This window comes from Nicotiana tabacum, chromosome 21 (genome assembly GCF_000715075.1).
Source record: "Nicotiana tabacum cultivar K326 chromosome 21, ASM71507v2, whole genome shotgun sequence".
Classification (NCBI taxonomy): Eukaryota; Viridiplantae; Streptophyta; class Magnoliopsida; order Solanales; family Solanaceae; genus Nicotiana; species Nicotiana tabacum.
The window spans coordinates 2,356,641-2,370,165 of record NC_134100.1 but is presented as its reverse complement, the minus strand read 5'-3'; the positions used below and the strand labels follow the sequence as shown (position 1 = coordinate 2,370,165).

Genomic DNA, 13,525 nt, shown 5'->3' with positions numbered 1-13,525 from the left:
GTAGAGTATTGTTCACCGATGGGCGTGAAAGTCCGCCGTCGAGGTGGCTCCTGGGGGCGGTAGTTATTCTGTGGGGGTTGTGGGTTATAGTGGTTGCGGTAAGGAGGCTGATTTCTGGGAGGTGGAGCTGGGCCTCGGTTGGTTTGTTGTGGTGGATGGTTATAAGGTTGGGCATTCATGACCATGTAAGGTTGATGAGCATATGCCAAATTTGAGTGGGGGTAGTAGTGGCGCGGGGCTCTTTCCGGAAAATGGGGCCTGGGATGACGATACTCCCTTGCTTCAGAGGCTGCCATAGTCGTTTCTTCTTTCTTCTTCCCCCTTGTCGTTCCTCCAGACCCGCTTTGGACGGCCTGAGAGGTTGCCCTTATGGCTGCTTGACTCAAAATCCTTCCCGTCTTCAAACCATTTTCCACCATCTCTCCAATCTTGATCGCTTCCGCGAATGGCTTACCCATGGCCGACATCATGTTTTGGAAATAGTCAGACTCTTGAGCTTGGAGAAAGGTAGTGACCATTTCCACTTCATCCATGGGAGGCTTCACTCTCGACGCCTGTTCACGCCACTTAATAGCATACTCTCTAAAGCTTTCCGAAGGCTTTTTCTTCAAATTCGACAGAGAGTTTCGGTCTGGCGCAATGTCGATGTTATACTGGAATTGCTTTACAAAATCTCGAGCGAGATCATCCCATATATGCCATCGGGACATTTCCTGATCCATATACCATTCCGAAGCTATCCCTACTAAGCTTTCCCCAAAATATGCCATTAGCAGTTCTTCTTTTCTGCCGGCTCCCCGCAATTGGTTGCAGTATTTCTTAAGATGTGCGATGGGGTCACCGTGCCCATCGTATTTCTCAAACTTGGGGGTCTTGAAACCCATTGGCAGGTGCACGTGAGGAAACATGCACAGGTCGGCGTAAGAGACGCTCTTTTGCCCGCTCAATCCTTGCATATTCTTCAGACTTTGTTCAAGGCTTCTCATCCTTTTGGCAATCTCATTTTGTTCTGCAAATTTGGAGTTCTGATCCTGCCCGGGTGCAAGCTCGCACTGAGGCGGTAGAGGATTAGTGTTGGTAAGGAACCTGGTTGGTTCCATTGAGAACGATGGTGCTTGGAATGTAAAAGAGGATGAGTCAAAGCTTGGCTTGTATGTGGCAGGCTGTGCCGTAGCTGGGAAAGGCGATGCAGTAAAGATGTTCATGCTTGCATCAGTGGCCGACATTCGGGGATGAGGCTCAGAAGGTGATCCTGCGGAGAAAGCGAAGGTGGTTGGGTACCCAAATGGGGTAGCAGGGTAATTTATGGGGACATTAGAAGTACCACTTGACCTGGAGAATAATTCAGGGAATCCGGGGACGACACTTGGCGGCTCTTTCCCATTGTTCCAGTCATCCAGCATTTCCAACATGCGGAGCCGTAGGATTCTATTTTCTTCCGCAGTCGTGGATTCAGGTGTGAGGATGGCTGAGATTGAGCTTTCCTCGGAGACGGGGACTGTTTGCAATGGAATTTCCGAAGACATTTCCAAACTTCCTTTTGACCTGGTGAAGTAAGTGTGAGTACTGCTTCTGGTCCTAACAACAGGTAGTTGAACACCTTTCCTTGACCTCGTGAAGTATGAGTGCGAGGCCAGACTTTCACCAAACCAACCGTCTTTTCAAAAACCCTGGAAAAATGCTCAATGACCAACGCACGGTTAATTTGCAGCAAATAACAGATAGTTAATCTCACGTTGGGCATGATGCACCTATACAGTTAAGTGAATTACTATATGTCTGCTACGAGAGCATGCGTCATTCCGGTATTTTTCCTCTTATTTCTCTCTTTTTTTTCTTTTCTTTTCTTTTTCTCTTTTGTTTTCCTTTTATTTTATTTATTATTATTTTTTTATTTTTGTAGTAAAAGAAAATGCGTCCGAATCCGATGAGGATTGCCTACGTATCACGATGCTTACGTGAATCAGATCATTACGTAGTTCAAAAAACACAAATGAGCGTAAAAGAAGCAAACTCTTTATTATTGAAGCAGTCTATTACAAACTACATTTTGCAAAAGAAAAAGTAAACTTTGAAAATAAACCTAGACTCAAAAAATAGACTAAGAATCACCCTGATGAAAAAACAGGCAGAAGATGCTAAAATACAGATTTGACCTATGAATGCATTATGGTTTTAAAAATTGGTTTCCGCGGGGCATCGTTCGGCCTCGCCGCGGTCCTAGGCGTGAGATCCCTCTCAAGTTGCTCCAGCTCGTGCATAGTCTGCTTGACATAACCTATTACTGCTGAGAGGACGGTAGCGCTGGACATGTTCTCACATCGTAGACATCGTCTGGTGATAGCATGGGCAATGGCCTTGATCCTATCTCTGGTTTGCTTCTTCTCTATGAGTAGGTGCCTTATCTGATCACTGCACGTCTTGAATACCTGTGAGTCCTGTACGTGCTGATCCCTCAGCTGCCGCACTTCTTCCTTCATTTGGGCCAACAAGTCGTAACAGTATCTACTCTCCATTTGGAGATCCCTGGCCTGCTTAACTGCTTTAAACTCAAGTGTATGCATCTCCCTCTTTATTTTGGAAACAGCCTTCTCGTGGTCACGTTTCAATTGGTTCAGACATTGGCGATGCTTATCTACTCTTGTTTCCCACCGTGCCTTGAACTCTGTCATGACCTTTTCGGATTCTTCTAACCTGTCTCGCCATTCCGTGGTCTCTCTTTTCAAACCCTTTATCAACCGCTGGTCTGATTGACTTCTGGGTTGCTCATCAAGAGACAATCTCAATTTTTGGACTTGGGCATTAAGTTCTTCATTCTCTTGGATCAACCTATTCTTTTCGCTTCGATCCGCCGCGATTTGTACGCTGTTATCGAATTTCAAACTATCTATTTGTAACTTCAAATCGCCAATCTCTGCTCGATAACCCTTCTCTTTTGCTAACCAGTTCCATTACCCTTGGGATGATTCTACGAAATCTTTGAGATGCGGCCTCTTAGCCGGTCTTTCGTAAGACAGGCTACCTCTAAACCAAGCGTGATATCCTGGGGCGACTTCCCCTTTTGCCGTATCGATCACACAAGTGTTTGCTGTCAGATGTTGGCATTCACTCCAGATTTGGCGAACTTCTTCTTCAGGGAACTGGCCGTTCGGACTGATTTCAATCACCTGGGTACTCAAATCTTCATCTTTCGGTACCACTTGGTACCTCCCAAGTTGCCTCAAAACTCGATACGGTGCATAGGGTTGGATACTTTTCAGTCCCATCAACAGAAAGTGAGGCCGGGTTGCCGGCATGTATATGATTTCCTCGATAGGTGACCATCCGAGCGTCCATTGGATTTGGCTGGCGGTGAGAGTTCGGAGAAATGAGGTCCATGATGTGACTCCCTCAGGTAAATTGAGCCCTTTGATTCTCGTGTAGAATTCTCCAATACAAGTTTTCTCTGGCGAACCATAACCCAAAAGTGAGGAGCGATGACATAAATGATCGGTCATCCACACTTGCAACAGTAGGTTACATCCTTCGAAAAAGTCACCCCTGGCTCGACAAACAGTGAGAGCCCGGAAAATGTCAGCCATAATCATAGGTGCCAGAGTACTTTTATCTTGGGTAAGCAAAGTACTGACAACCCCAGTTATTCTTAGATCGATGTGGCCGTCCTTCCTTGGGAACACTATAAGACCTAAGAAGGCCGTCATGAAAGTCGACTGCCTGTGTTCGTCCCATTTTTGTCGGTTGCCTTTACTACATAGTTTGAAATCCGGCTTATTGAACCCGCCCTCATGACCGTATCTAGCATACATGAGATGGAGACTGCAGAAACCTTTGGCAAAATCTGGATGGTGAAATGTTCGGGGTATTTTCAGAAAATCCAAAAATCGGTGTACCGTGACGGCCCTAGGTGCAATCAAGTACTTGAATCTTAAAGGAGCTTCATCATTCCCAATGTATCCCGCTATTTCCTCCAACGTCGGGGTGAGTTCGAAGTCTGAAAAATGGAATACATTGTGCGCCGAATCCTAGTAAGTGACCAATGATCTGATAATATCACCCCGCGGTTGAATGTCTAGTAAATCCGGGAGATTTTGTAGATATTTCCTTACTTTGCCTTGCCCTTCTTTGCCTAAGTCGTTCCACCATAATCGCAACTCAAAAGGGATCTTGGTCATTATTGAAAACGATTCATTTTGTATCGTGCTCATCCTGCACATTTATTTAAGGCGATAAACTTTATTAGACTCAAAAATTAAAATTATCTAGATATTTTTTTTTTAAAATCAAACTAAAAGACGACTTTTGGTTTTATTTTTTTTTAGTTTTTTTTTTAGAAAAATTCCGACGAGGTTTCGACAACTACTTGGACATTGGTTTTATTTTTCCAAAATAAGTAATTATCTCCCTACGCTTCTATTTTTCTTTTTTTTTAGAAACCGGTCAGCATGCGGAACCGAAGCAAATAAATGCGCAAAACAAATAGGATGCAGCAGGGTGGTCTTTTCATTTCAGGTTGCTTGTCCTAGACGGACCCAACCCCTGTGTTGAGCCCCCTAAGTCAAATGCAACATGATGCAAATAAGCGTTCCTACTAGGGATCCGGCATGAAGTCGAGTTATACTAGGTTTAAACCTTGGTATTTGTTCTAGACTATGTACCCGAGCGGACAACTCGAGTCGAGGAGGGGCAACTTACCGGGAACCAAAAGGTCGTCCGGCTTCGTAACTTATCAGTCCTCTTTCTTATTTCGGGCATTGACACTAACAGAATAGGGAGTCTCGACCAGCGAGCTTCTCCCCGGAGGTAAGAAGAGAAGGGTTTCGGCACAGTTTATATACAGTTCAGATAATATCAAAGCGGTAAAAGACAACATTTAGCACGTTATGCAAAAACATGTAATAAAGATCAGATAATAAAGCCAAATATAACAATTATTCTAAGCTCGAATTCTTGAACCCTGAACCAGTGGTTCTGGGTTATGAAATATCCCCAGCAGAGTCGCCAGAGCTGTCACACCTCCTTTTTGCGCGCCCCCACCCCGAAGGGTTAGATGCGCGGGTGGAGTTTTTCCAATTTAAGTGACAATATTCGAAATGGGATTATTTATTTAATTCAGAGTCGCCACTTGGGAAAGGTTTGGCTTTTGGTGTCCCAAGTCACCGGTTTATCTTGAATCCCAAATCGAGGAAATTTTCGACTTTTCCGAATGAAGTCTGCGAACCAGAAATTCTAAGTAAGGAATTCTGTTGACCCGAGGGAAGGTGTTAGGCACCCTCGAATCCCGTGGTTCTAGCACGGTCGCTTAAATTGTTATAATGGCTAAATATCTGATTTAAATACATGTTATGACTTACGTGCTTTTATTAAGTTTAAACCGCTTTATTATTATTACTTATTTTTTATAGAATTGCAACGTCGTGAAAATGCATCTCGAACCACGTCACAATCAATGCACCCGTGATCGTCGACACATTTGGACTTCGTTGAGATTCGGATTTGGGTCACATCAATGTGCACCCGAATTTAAGAATGTGATTTAATTAAGCCGCGCCAACAGAGTCTAACGCGTTATTATCTTTGTAGAAGGCCATGAAATTTATTAAATGGCCTATCTTGAATTCTAAATAATTATCATGGTTATTTATTGAGGGCCCCACAATTTTGCATCTTTATTTGGCGAGGCTCATCTCTATTTTAGAAAAGGATATCCTAAAATGGCTACATTTCTAATGCATTTGTCTTTAAAACTAGAAGAAAAAGGTGCATGCTAATTCAATTATAGGCTTTTGCCTAATCCGGATTTTTGTCAGTTTCTGATTAACTACTTATAAAGTAAAAACGCCATGCCTTGCGAGGACGTTTCAGTCGAACAAAAGACTACATATGAGATTGATGAAATGCAATACCTAATCCGAACATTTCTTGAGTTGAACTAAACTGACAAACAGTATTGTATAAAGTCGAAATATACATGCCCCTACTGACAAACAACTACAGAGTTAAAATACAACAGGGTAAACTCAGTCAAATATCAATACATACTTTCGAACTGTTGAATCATAAACTAAATCAACTTTCACAGGCCTGTTAATGTATTATGAATACTACAACAAATACTTGAACTTCTTCAACCTTTTTTTCATTTCATACTTTCCAACTGTTTTAATTACATCAATATGGGACTTGAAATGTGTACCCGGAAATGCTGAAAATGCAAAGGAGAAGAAGAAGAAGATGTGGAAATCAGCAGCAGAAAGAAGCAGGACTAGTAGTAGCAGCAGGACAGGGCAGCAACAACAGTGAGCAGAATAGCAACAACAATCAGAACAGCACAAAAGAAAAGGATTCTGATGCGAGGTGGAACTAGAGTTGAAGGAAAATAACAGCCAAACGCAATAGCACACAGTGTGATGGCAACAATGCTCCAGACAATCCAATTCCGGAATATACCAAATGCCACAAAACACTAACAATAATCTCGATTGAATTTGAGAAGAAGCAACACTGCCTAATGTATTGACAATAGATGAAATTCAGACAAACGAGACCAAATTTCTGATTTCCTAATCTGTTTTATCTCTTTCTTGCTCTCTTTCTCTTTCTGTCAACTCTCTCTTTTCTTTTTATCCTCACAGTGTGTGTGTGTTTTTTTTTTAATCCCTCTGCCTCTAATTCTCTATCTCCCCTCCATTTCTCCCTCTTTATCTCCCAGGTCCTCCTCCTTTTATAAGCCTCAACACCATCTCTTTTAACAGCCTGTTTTTCAAAATGTCACAGTACCCCTCCCATGTGTCTTTTACCTTTTTAGATCCCAATTAGTTATTTAAGTATATAACTTCCATCAACATTCCCTGGCAGACTTACTTTTAAAGGGTTTAATACTTTTTAAACTTAAAGCAGGGTATGGGCAGTAGAATATATTGACAGCATATGCTGTCAAACCATTTAAAATTAAACAAAGGACCTTTATGCAGGCCACAGGCTGTGCACAAAGCACATGAGATGCACCAATGCACATGCTGTGCACGAGTGCACATGCCTTCCAATTCAGAATCTAAACACAAACAATCCAACAGCTATAAGTGAACTAAACTGGCTCTTAATTGATTCAGGCAAATGTTCAATAGAAGCAAATCGATTTAACTTTGTTCAGACAGTTGAAACTAATTGACGACACATGTCGACTCGACTATATTAGCATTAACATACACAAACGTAGCCAAATCAGACATTCAAAAGCATGGGACACATGACTCCACTTATACTGATTAAGCAGGATTATACTTTGAGGAATCAGTTAGTCAGTACAAATTTGGAATACAACCAATACACATGTCTTATCAGAATAGGAGTGGTTCAAACAAAACACAGTGGTTCAGGCAAAGTGGTCAATCAGAAGGTGGTAAAATTTAAAGACACAAATTGAAACAAAACATGACCAGATATTTAAAACAAATCACACGGACTAAAACAAATAAAGGAAAGAAAACAAACTCACCTTAAGGCTTGCAAAGTTAAAAGTTTGAACTCGGATTTGGACAAACTTTTCTTAAGGCTGAATGGACTTTAATCGAAGTGTTTCTCAGATGAGAAACACTTTGATTAAAGTCCATTAGACCTTAATCTCTTCGGTTGAACCGGTATGAACCAGTGACGAAGGACACAAAACTTTCAAACTTAGATCTGGGATTCAGGCTTCCCTGATCAGATTCGGACCAAACCAAGTATGGTTTGGTCACGAGGGGGGTCTGGGGAGTGTCTGGTGTGAAGCTTGGGTTGGTTGGTGTAGATTAGGTTCCGACTCGAATCTTCAAATGAAGATTCGAGCAGGTGGGGTAGGATTCGAAGTGTGTGGTTGGTAGATTTAGGTTCAGGATGGCATGGGGGTTCTATGGTGTTCAGGTGGAGGTCACCGGCGTTCAGGCCGCCGGGTTTCTGGTGAAGGTGTGCAGGGGCGGCTAGGGTTTGAAGGGGATGGGTTTGGTGAAGACGAAGGCGGGGGTGTTGGCTAGGGGGGCAGGGTATGGTGAATGGTTTATATAGTTAGTGGGTGGGTGAACCTCGACCGTTAGATCAATCTAGATCTACGGTCTGGATCTGAAGGCTTAAATGGAACGGTGTCGTTTTGAGGGTTGAGGGTTGGGGTCAGTCTGGGTGAGACGGGTCGGGTTTATTGGTGGGTTATGGGGAATTGATCTTGGCCATTGATCAATCTGAGATCAACGGCCCAGATCAGGCATGACTCAAACGACGTCGTTTGGACGTCCTGGGCATCAGGTGGCCTGGACCGGGCAGGCTTGGTTTGAACGTTGTTTGTTTGGGCCAATTTATTAAAATTGGCCCAATCCGGAATAATTGCTGATTTTTTTTCTTCTTTTTTTTTATTTTAAAAACAAAACTAAGCAAAAAATCAAAATTAAAAATTAAATACACACTCAATACAATTATTTGCACACACACTAAAATATTTCAAAACAGGTAAAATCAAACAAATCAAAATCACGGACGAAGATGCCTATTTATGATTTCTCTTTTTTTTTTAACGACCGGATTACGGTTCGAATTACGCCTGACACACACATTTTGTATTTTAAATAAATAAATAAGAAAAAATGAAAATGGGTAAAAGTCATGAATAAATCAACAAAGTGCAGCACAGAAATCCGAAAATTGTACAGCAGGGCCAATTATTATTTTTTATTTCCTTTTGGAGCGATTGTCGTGCGAAACAAAAATCACGTGCTCACAGTCATCACGGCCATTATCTAAGCTTAACCCCAACGGCTGCGGCGGCTGCTGGAGCTGAGAGGCACTAGATACTGAATCGGACGACGTCGTTTCCGATGAAGCACAGGCACCAATATCAGTTACCGGGAGGCTAGAGTAAGAAGGAATAGCCAGAATTTGCTCGAGAAAATTGTCGCCGGCGGCGCAGCCCTCCGGTGGATTGCCAGCCATGCCGGAGATTTCAGAGGAAACTAGAAAATGGAATTTATGTCTGTTATGGTCTTTCTTGCTTTTTGGCTTTTTGCTTCTTTTGTTTTTAAAAGTGATACGCTTTTTAGATAAATTTGTTTTTCTTCTTTTGCCCCACTAAAGTTTATTATATGTGTACCTAAAAAAAGACTCTTATGTTATAAATATATTATATTATGGATGTTCATTTAGTACTCCGTTGTAAATAAGCTTCCTGAAGAAACTTATCCATATGGGACTCCACCGTAAATATGTTTATCTATTTAGTACTATATTGGAAATAAGCTTCCTGAAGAAGCTTATCACTTCGGTACCCGGTTATGGATAAACATTACCCCCAGTAGAAGTTTATCCATACCGGGTATAATAAGCTTATCTTTTCAGTACCTAGTTATGGATAAACATTACCCCCGGTAGAAGATTATCCATACCGGGTATAATAAGCTTATCCTTTCAGTACCCAGTTATGGATAAACATTACCCCCGGTAGAAGATTATCCATACCGGATATAATAAGCTTATCCATTCAGTACTCCATTATGGATAAATATTGCTCTCAGTAGAAGATTATCCATATCTGGTACAGCATCAGCTTATAGTAGCTTACACAACAGCTTGTAGTAGCAGCTTACACAGCAGCTTATAGTAGCTTACATTACAGCTTGTAGTAGCAGCTTACAGAGTAGCTTCCTTTCTTCTATAAATAGAAGAGATTTCAGTTCATTATGTACATTAGTTTGAGTTCGAATAATATATAAGTTTCTCTCTATACTTGTATTTACTTTACAGTCTTTGTTTTATAACACGTTATCAGCACGAAGCTCTATCATCTCGAGCAAATATTTTGAAAGTATCTGAGGTAAGAACTTTCTTTTCCTAAATAATGTCAAATCTTTCTAAACTTGAATTTGTAGCCCTGGATATATCGGGCAAAAGCTACATGTCTTGGGTGCTTGATGCTGAAATTCATCTTGATGCGATGGGTCTGGCAGACACCATCAAGGATAAAAATCAGGCATCAAACCAAGACCGTGCCAAAGCAATGATATTCCTACGCCATCACCTTGATGAGGGCCTGAAAATGGAATATCTCACTATTAAAGATCCAGTCATACTGTGGAATAATTTGAAAGATAGATATGACCACCTGAAGATGGTCGTTCTTCCACAGGCACGTTATGATTGGACTCATCTAAGGCTACAAGATTTTAAATCTATCAGTGAGTATAATTCTGCTATGTTCAGAATTATTTCCCAATTAAAATTATGTGGTGATAATATTACTGATCATGATATGTTAGAGAAAACTTTCACCACTTTTCATGCCTCGAACATGCTCCTGCAGCAGCAATATCGAGAGATGGGATTTAAAAAGTATTCTGAACTTATCTCACATCTTCTTATAGTAGAGCAACATAATGGGCTATTAATGAAAAATCATGAAAGTCGATCTATTGGTTCTTGTCCATTCCCTGAAGTGAATGAGACGAACTTCCACCAAGCTAAACGTGGAAGAGGTCGTGGCCCCAGTCGTGGTCATGGCCGTGGTCGGGGAAGAAACCCCAATCATGGTAATAATAATGCACCAAAGAAGCCTCCTCACCACCAGCAGTGGAAAAGGAAGGAACAAAAGCATGAAGCGGTGCAAACGCCAAATGTAGAAAATGCATGCTATAGATGTGGAGGAAAAGGGCACTGGTCACGTACTTGTCGTACGCCAAAGCACCTGGTTGAGCTTTATCAAGCTTCCCTGAAGAAGACATAGAAAAATGCTGAAGCAAATTTCATTTCTGAAGATAATTTAGACTTCATGCATTTGGATGTAGCTGATTACTTTGCACTCCCAGAAGGAGAAACAAGTCATGTAATCGGTGGTGAATCTGTAGAAATGTAAATATTTTAATTTTTGTTATTTGTAATAGATAGTATGGTTATGTAATTGTTGTACATAAAGAAAAATTATGATTTGATAATGATGTTTACTATAATATATCTTATTTATGTCATTTTAAAGAATATGGATAATATTATTAGATCAACTTAAACTCTAGCAGAGTTTGCAAGAAATATACAACCACCAGAAGTAGTTATATTTCCTATATCTCATTGTAATTATATTTTGTTAACCACCAGAAGTGGTATATGTCTATGATCACCAAAAGTGATAATTTAGGCTTTCTATAGTTACAATTGAAGATAAGCTACATAAATATTCTCTATATTAAATGCACGCCTCGATTTGCTCCTGAAATAGTAAATATTTTAGAAGAGGTTGAGGCATCACAATTTGATGTGATTAATGCGCATTCAGATAATTATGTTCGATTTCCTGAATGATGAGAACTTTTGATAACATTAATCCATTCCCTGAAGTGAATGTGACAATACTAATAAGTCGGGTAAATATGAACGCGCTCTTGATGTGAATACATTACAATTCACCTCCAGAAGAGTTAATAATATGTATGTGAGAAGTTACCTGCCTTATTCTTTAATTTGTACTATATCATGCATCACAGTAAACCAGAAGTTTACTAAAGCAAAAGTTTATGTCATAGTAAACCAGAAGTTTACTAAGAGATAGAACATGACATGATAAACTTGAAGTTTTCATTTGCCATTTTTAAATGAGCTATTTGAGAATTCAGATAAGCATATACTAAAGAACTAGAAGATTCTTCAGGAATTCTCATGTGTTGCTTGTTCTCATAATGAATTGATTATACCAACTAAAGTTGGGACTAAGACCCCTGATTCTGAAATATATAAAAGGTGAATATGGACCCGTTCACCTATCATGTGAACCACTTATAGGTGCATATATGAGATGGTTACATGTGTGATTATTGTCAACCTGCAGTTTGGCATTTGGAATTGCTTTTCTCGATTAAGAGCATAATTTTCAGATTATGAAATCAAGACAGTTCATCTTGATAATGCTGGTTTATATCCAAGCTGGTTTAGCATTGAATACCGCCTATTAATGTCTAAACCATTGCTTATGAGAACAAAGCTTCATGTGTTGGTCTAAGATTTTCTAAATTGCATATAGCAGCACTTGTATGCATCAGATCAACAATATATGATAAGTCCTCCCTTCACAATTGGTTTAGGATCAGAAACCAAATATTTTTACTATCTTTTGTTGCGTGGTATATGATTAATTTCTCTACCATAATACACAAAGATATGTTTCCCAAAGATGATTGGGGATATATGTTAGTTTTTCTAACATTTGGGGGATGGAATAAGCAGTTGAAAAATATGCTATATGAATCGAATTATCCTGATCCTCACTTAGAAGATAATTCAAGTTGAATGTCAGAAGCATTTGCTGATTTAAAATTAAATATCATATTTCAGCTGCAAATGCTCCTATTAAAATTAAAGTCCCTGAAGGATAGAGTTTACTTTACGCATGAAGCGTGGTAGACCAATCGGTTCCAAAGGTAACAATCCTTGAAAAATAGTAGGAGCTAATGATCAAAATGATCATAATGAGGAGGAAATATGCTCTAGAAGAGCCCACAACATAACATTTCATGAAACTCCCGGAAAAGTTCAGGTACCTGAAAATAAAGAAAGTGATGAGATCTCCACAAGTTATGTCACTTCGGAACTGACACAAAATGATCGTCGACGATACATTTAATACAATATAGTGCACAATATTGTAAACGATTATGAGGATCGGACTAGCAGTCCAGACACTTGAAGATATCGTACTATTTAGATACAAGTCTTAACCTATATGACTTATTTGGATAAATCTTTATGAAGATCCTTGAAGGATTTAAAATTCCCGAAGCATATAATTCAAAGTCTTGAGAAATGTACTCGATCAAATTATAAAGATCTTTGTACGGTTTAAAGCAATCTGGGCGCAGGTGGTATAATCGCCTTAGTGAATATTTGCTAAAAGAAGGTTACATAAATGATGTTATTTGTCCATGTATTTTTATAAAGAAAATGGCATCAGAATTTGTTATACTTGCTGTTTATGTTGATGACATAAATCTTGTTGGAACTCCAGAAGAGCTCCAAAAGGCAATTGAATATCTTAAGAAAGAATTTGAGATGAAAGATCTTGGAAAGACAAAACTTTGTCTTAGTTTGCAAATTGAACATTTAGCAGACGAGATCTTTATCCATCAATTTGCCTATACAGAAAGGGTCTTAAAACGCTTTTACATGGACAAAGCGCACTCATTGAGTACACCAATGGTTGTTCGATCACTTGAAGTGAATAAGGATTTGTTCCGACCTCCAGAAGAGGACGAGGAACTCCTTGGTCCCGAAGTACCTTATCTCAGTGCAATTGGTGCACTAATGTATCTTGCTAATGCTACAAGGCCTGACATAGCATTTTCTGTTAATTTACTAGCAAGGTATAGTTCTTCTCCTACACGGAGACATTGGAATGAGATTAAGCATATATTGTGATATTTAAAGGGAACTCTTGATATGGGTTTGTTTTATGCTAACAAAGATAGTGCAGACCTTGTTGGTTATGCAGATGCAGGTTATTTATCTGATCCCCATAAAGCTCAAT

The 13,525-nt window shown here is 39.9% G+C and overlaps 1 protein-coding gene across 1 annotated transcript in view; it reads right to left on the bottom strand.

The window, feature by feature from the left end:
• LOC107817997 (transcription factor UNE12-like) overlaps positions 1-8,955 on the bottom strand; it is a 36,830-nt gene extending 27,875 nt beyond the window's left edge. The window contains exons 1-2 of the mRNA XM_075242384.1: positions 8,754-8,955; positions 3,983-4,022 (exon numbers count right to left, since the gene is read on the bottom strand). Of these exons, the coding sequence (XP_075098485.1) occupies positions 3,983-4,022; positions 8,754-8,955 (242 nt within the window). The remainder of the gene's footprint in view (positions 1-3,982; positions 4,023-8,753) is intronic.
• Between the last annotated feature and the right edge of the window lie 4,570 nt (positions 8,956-13,525).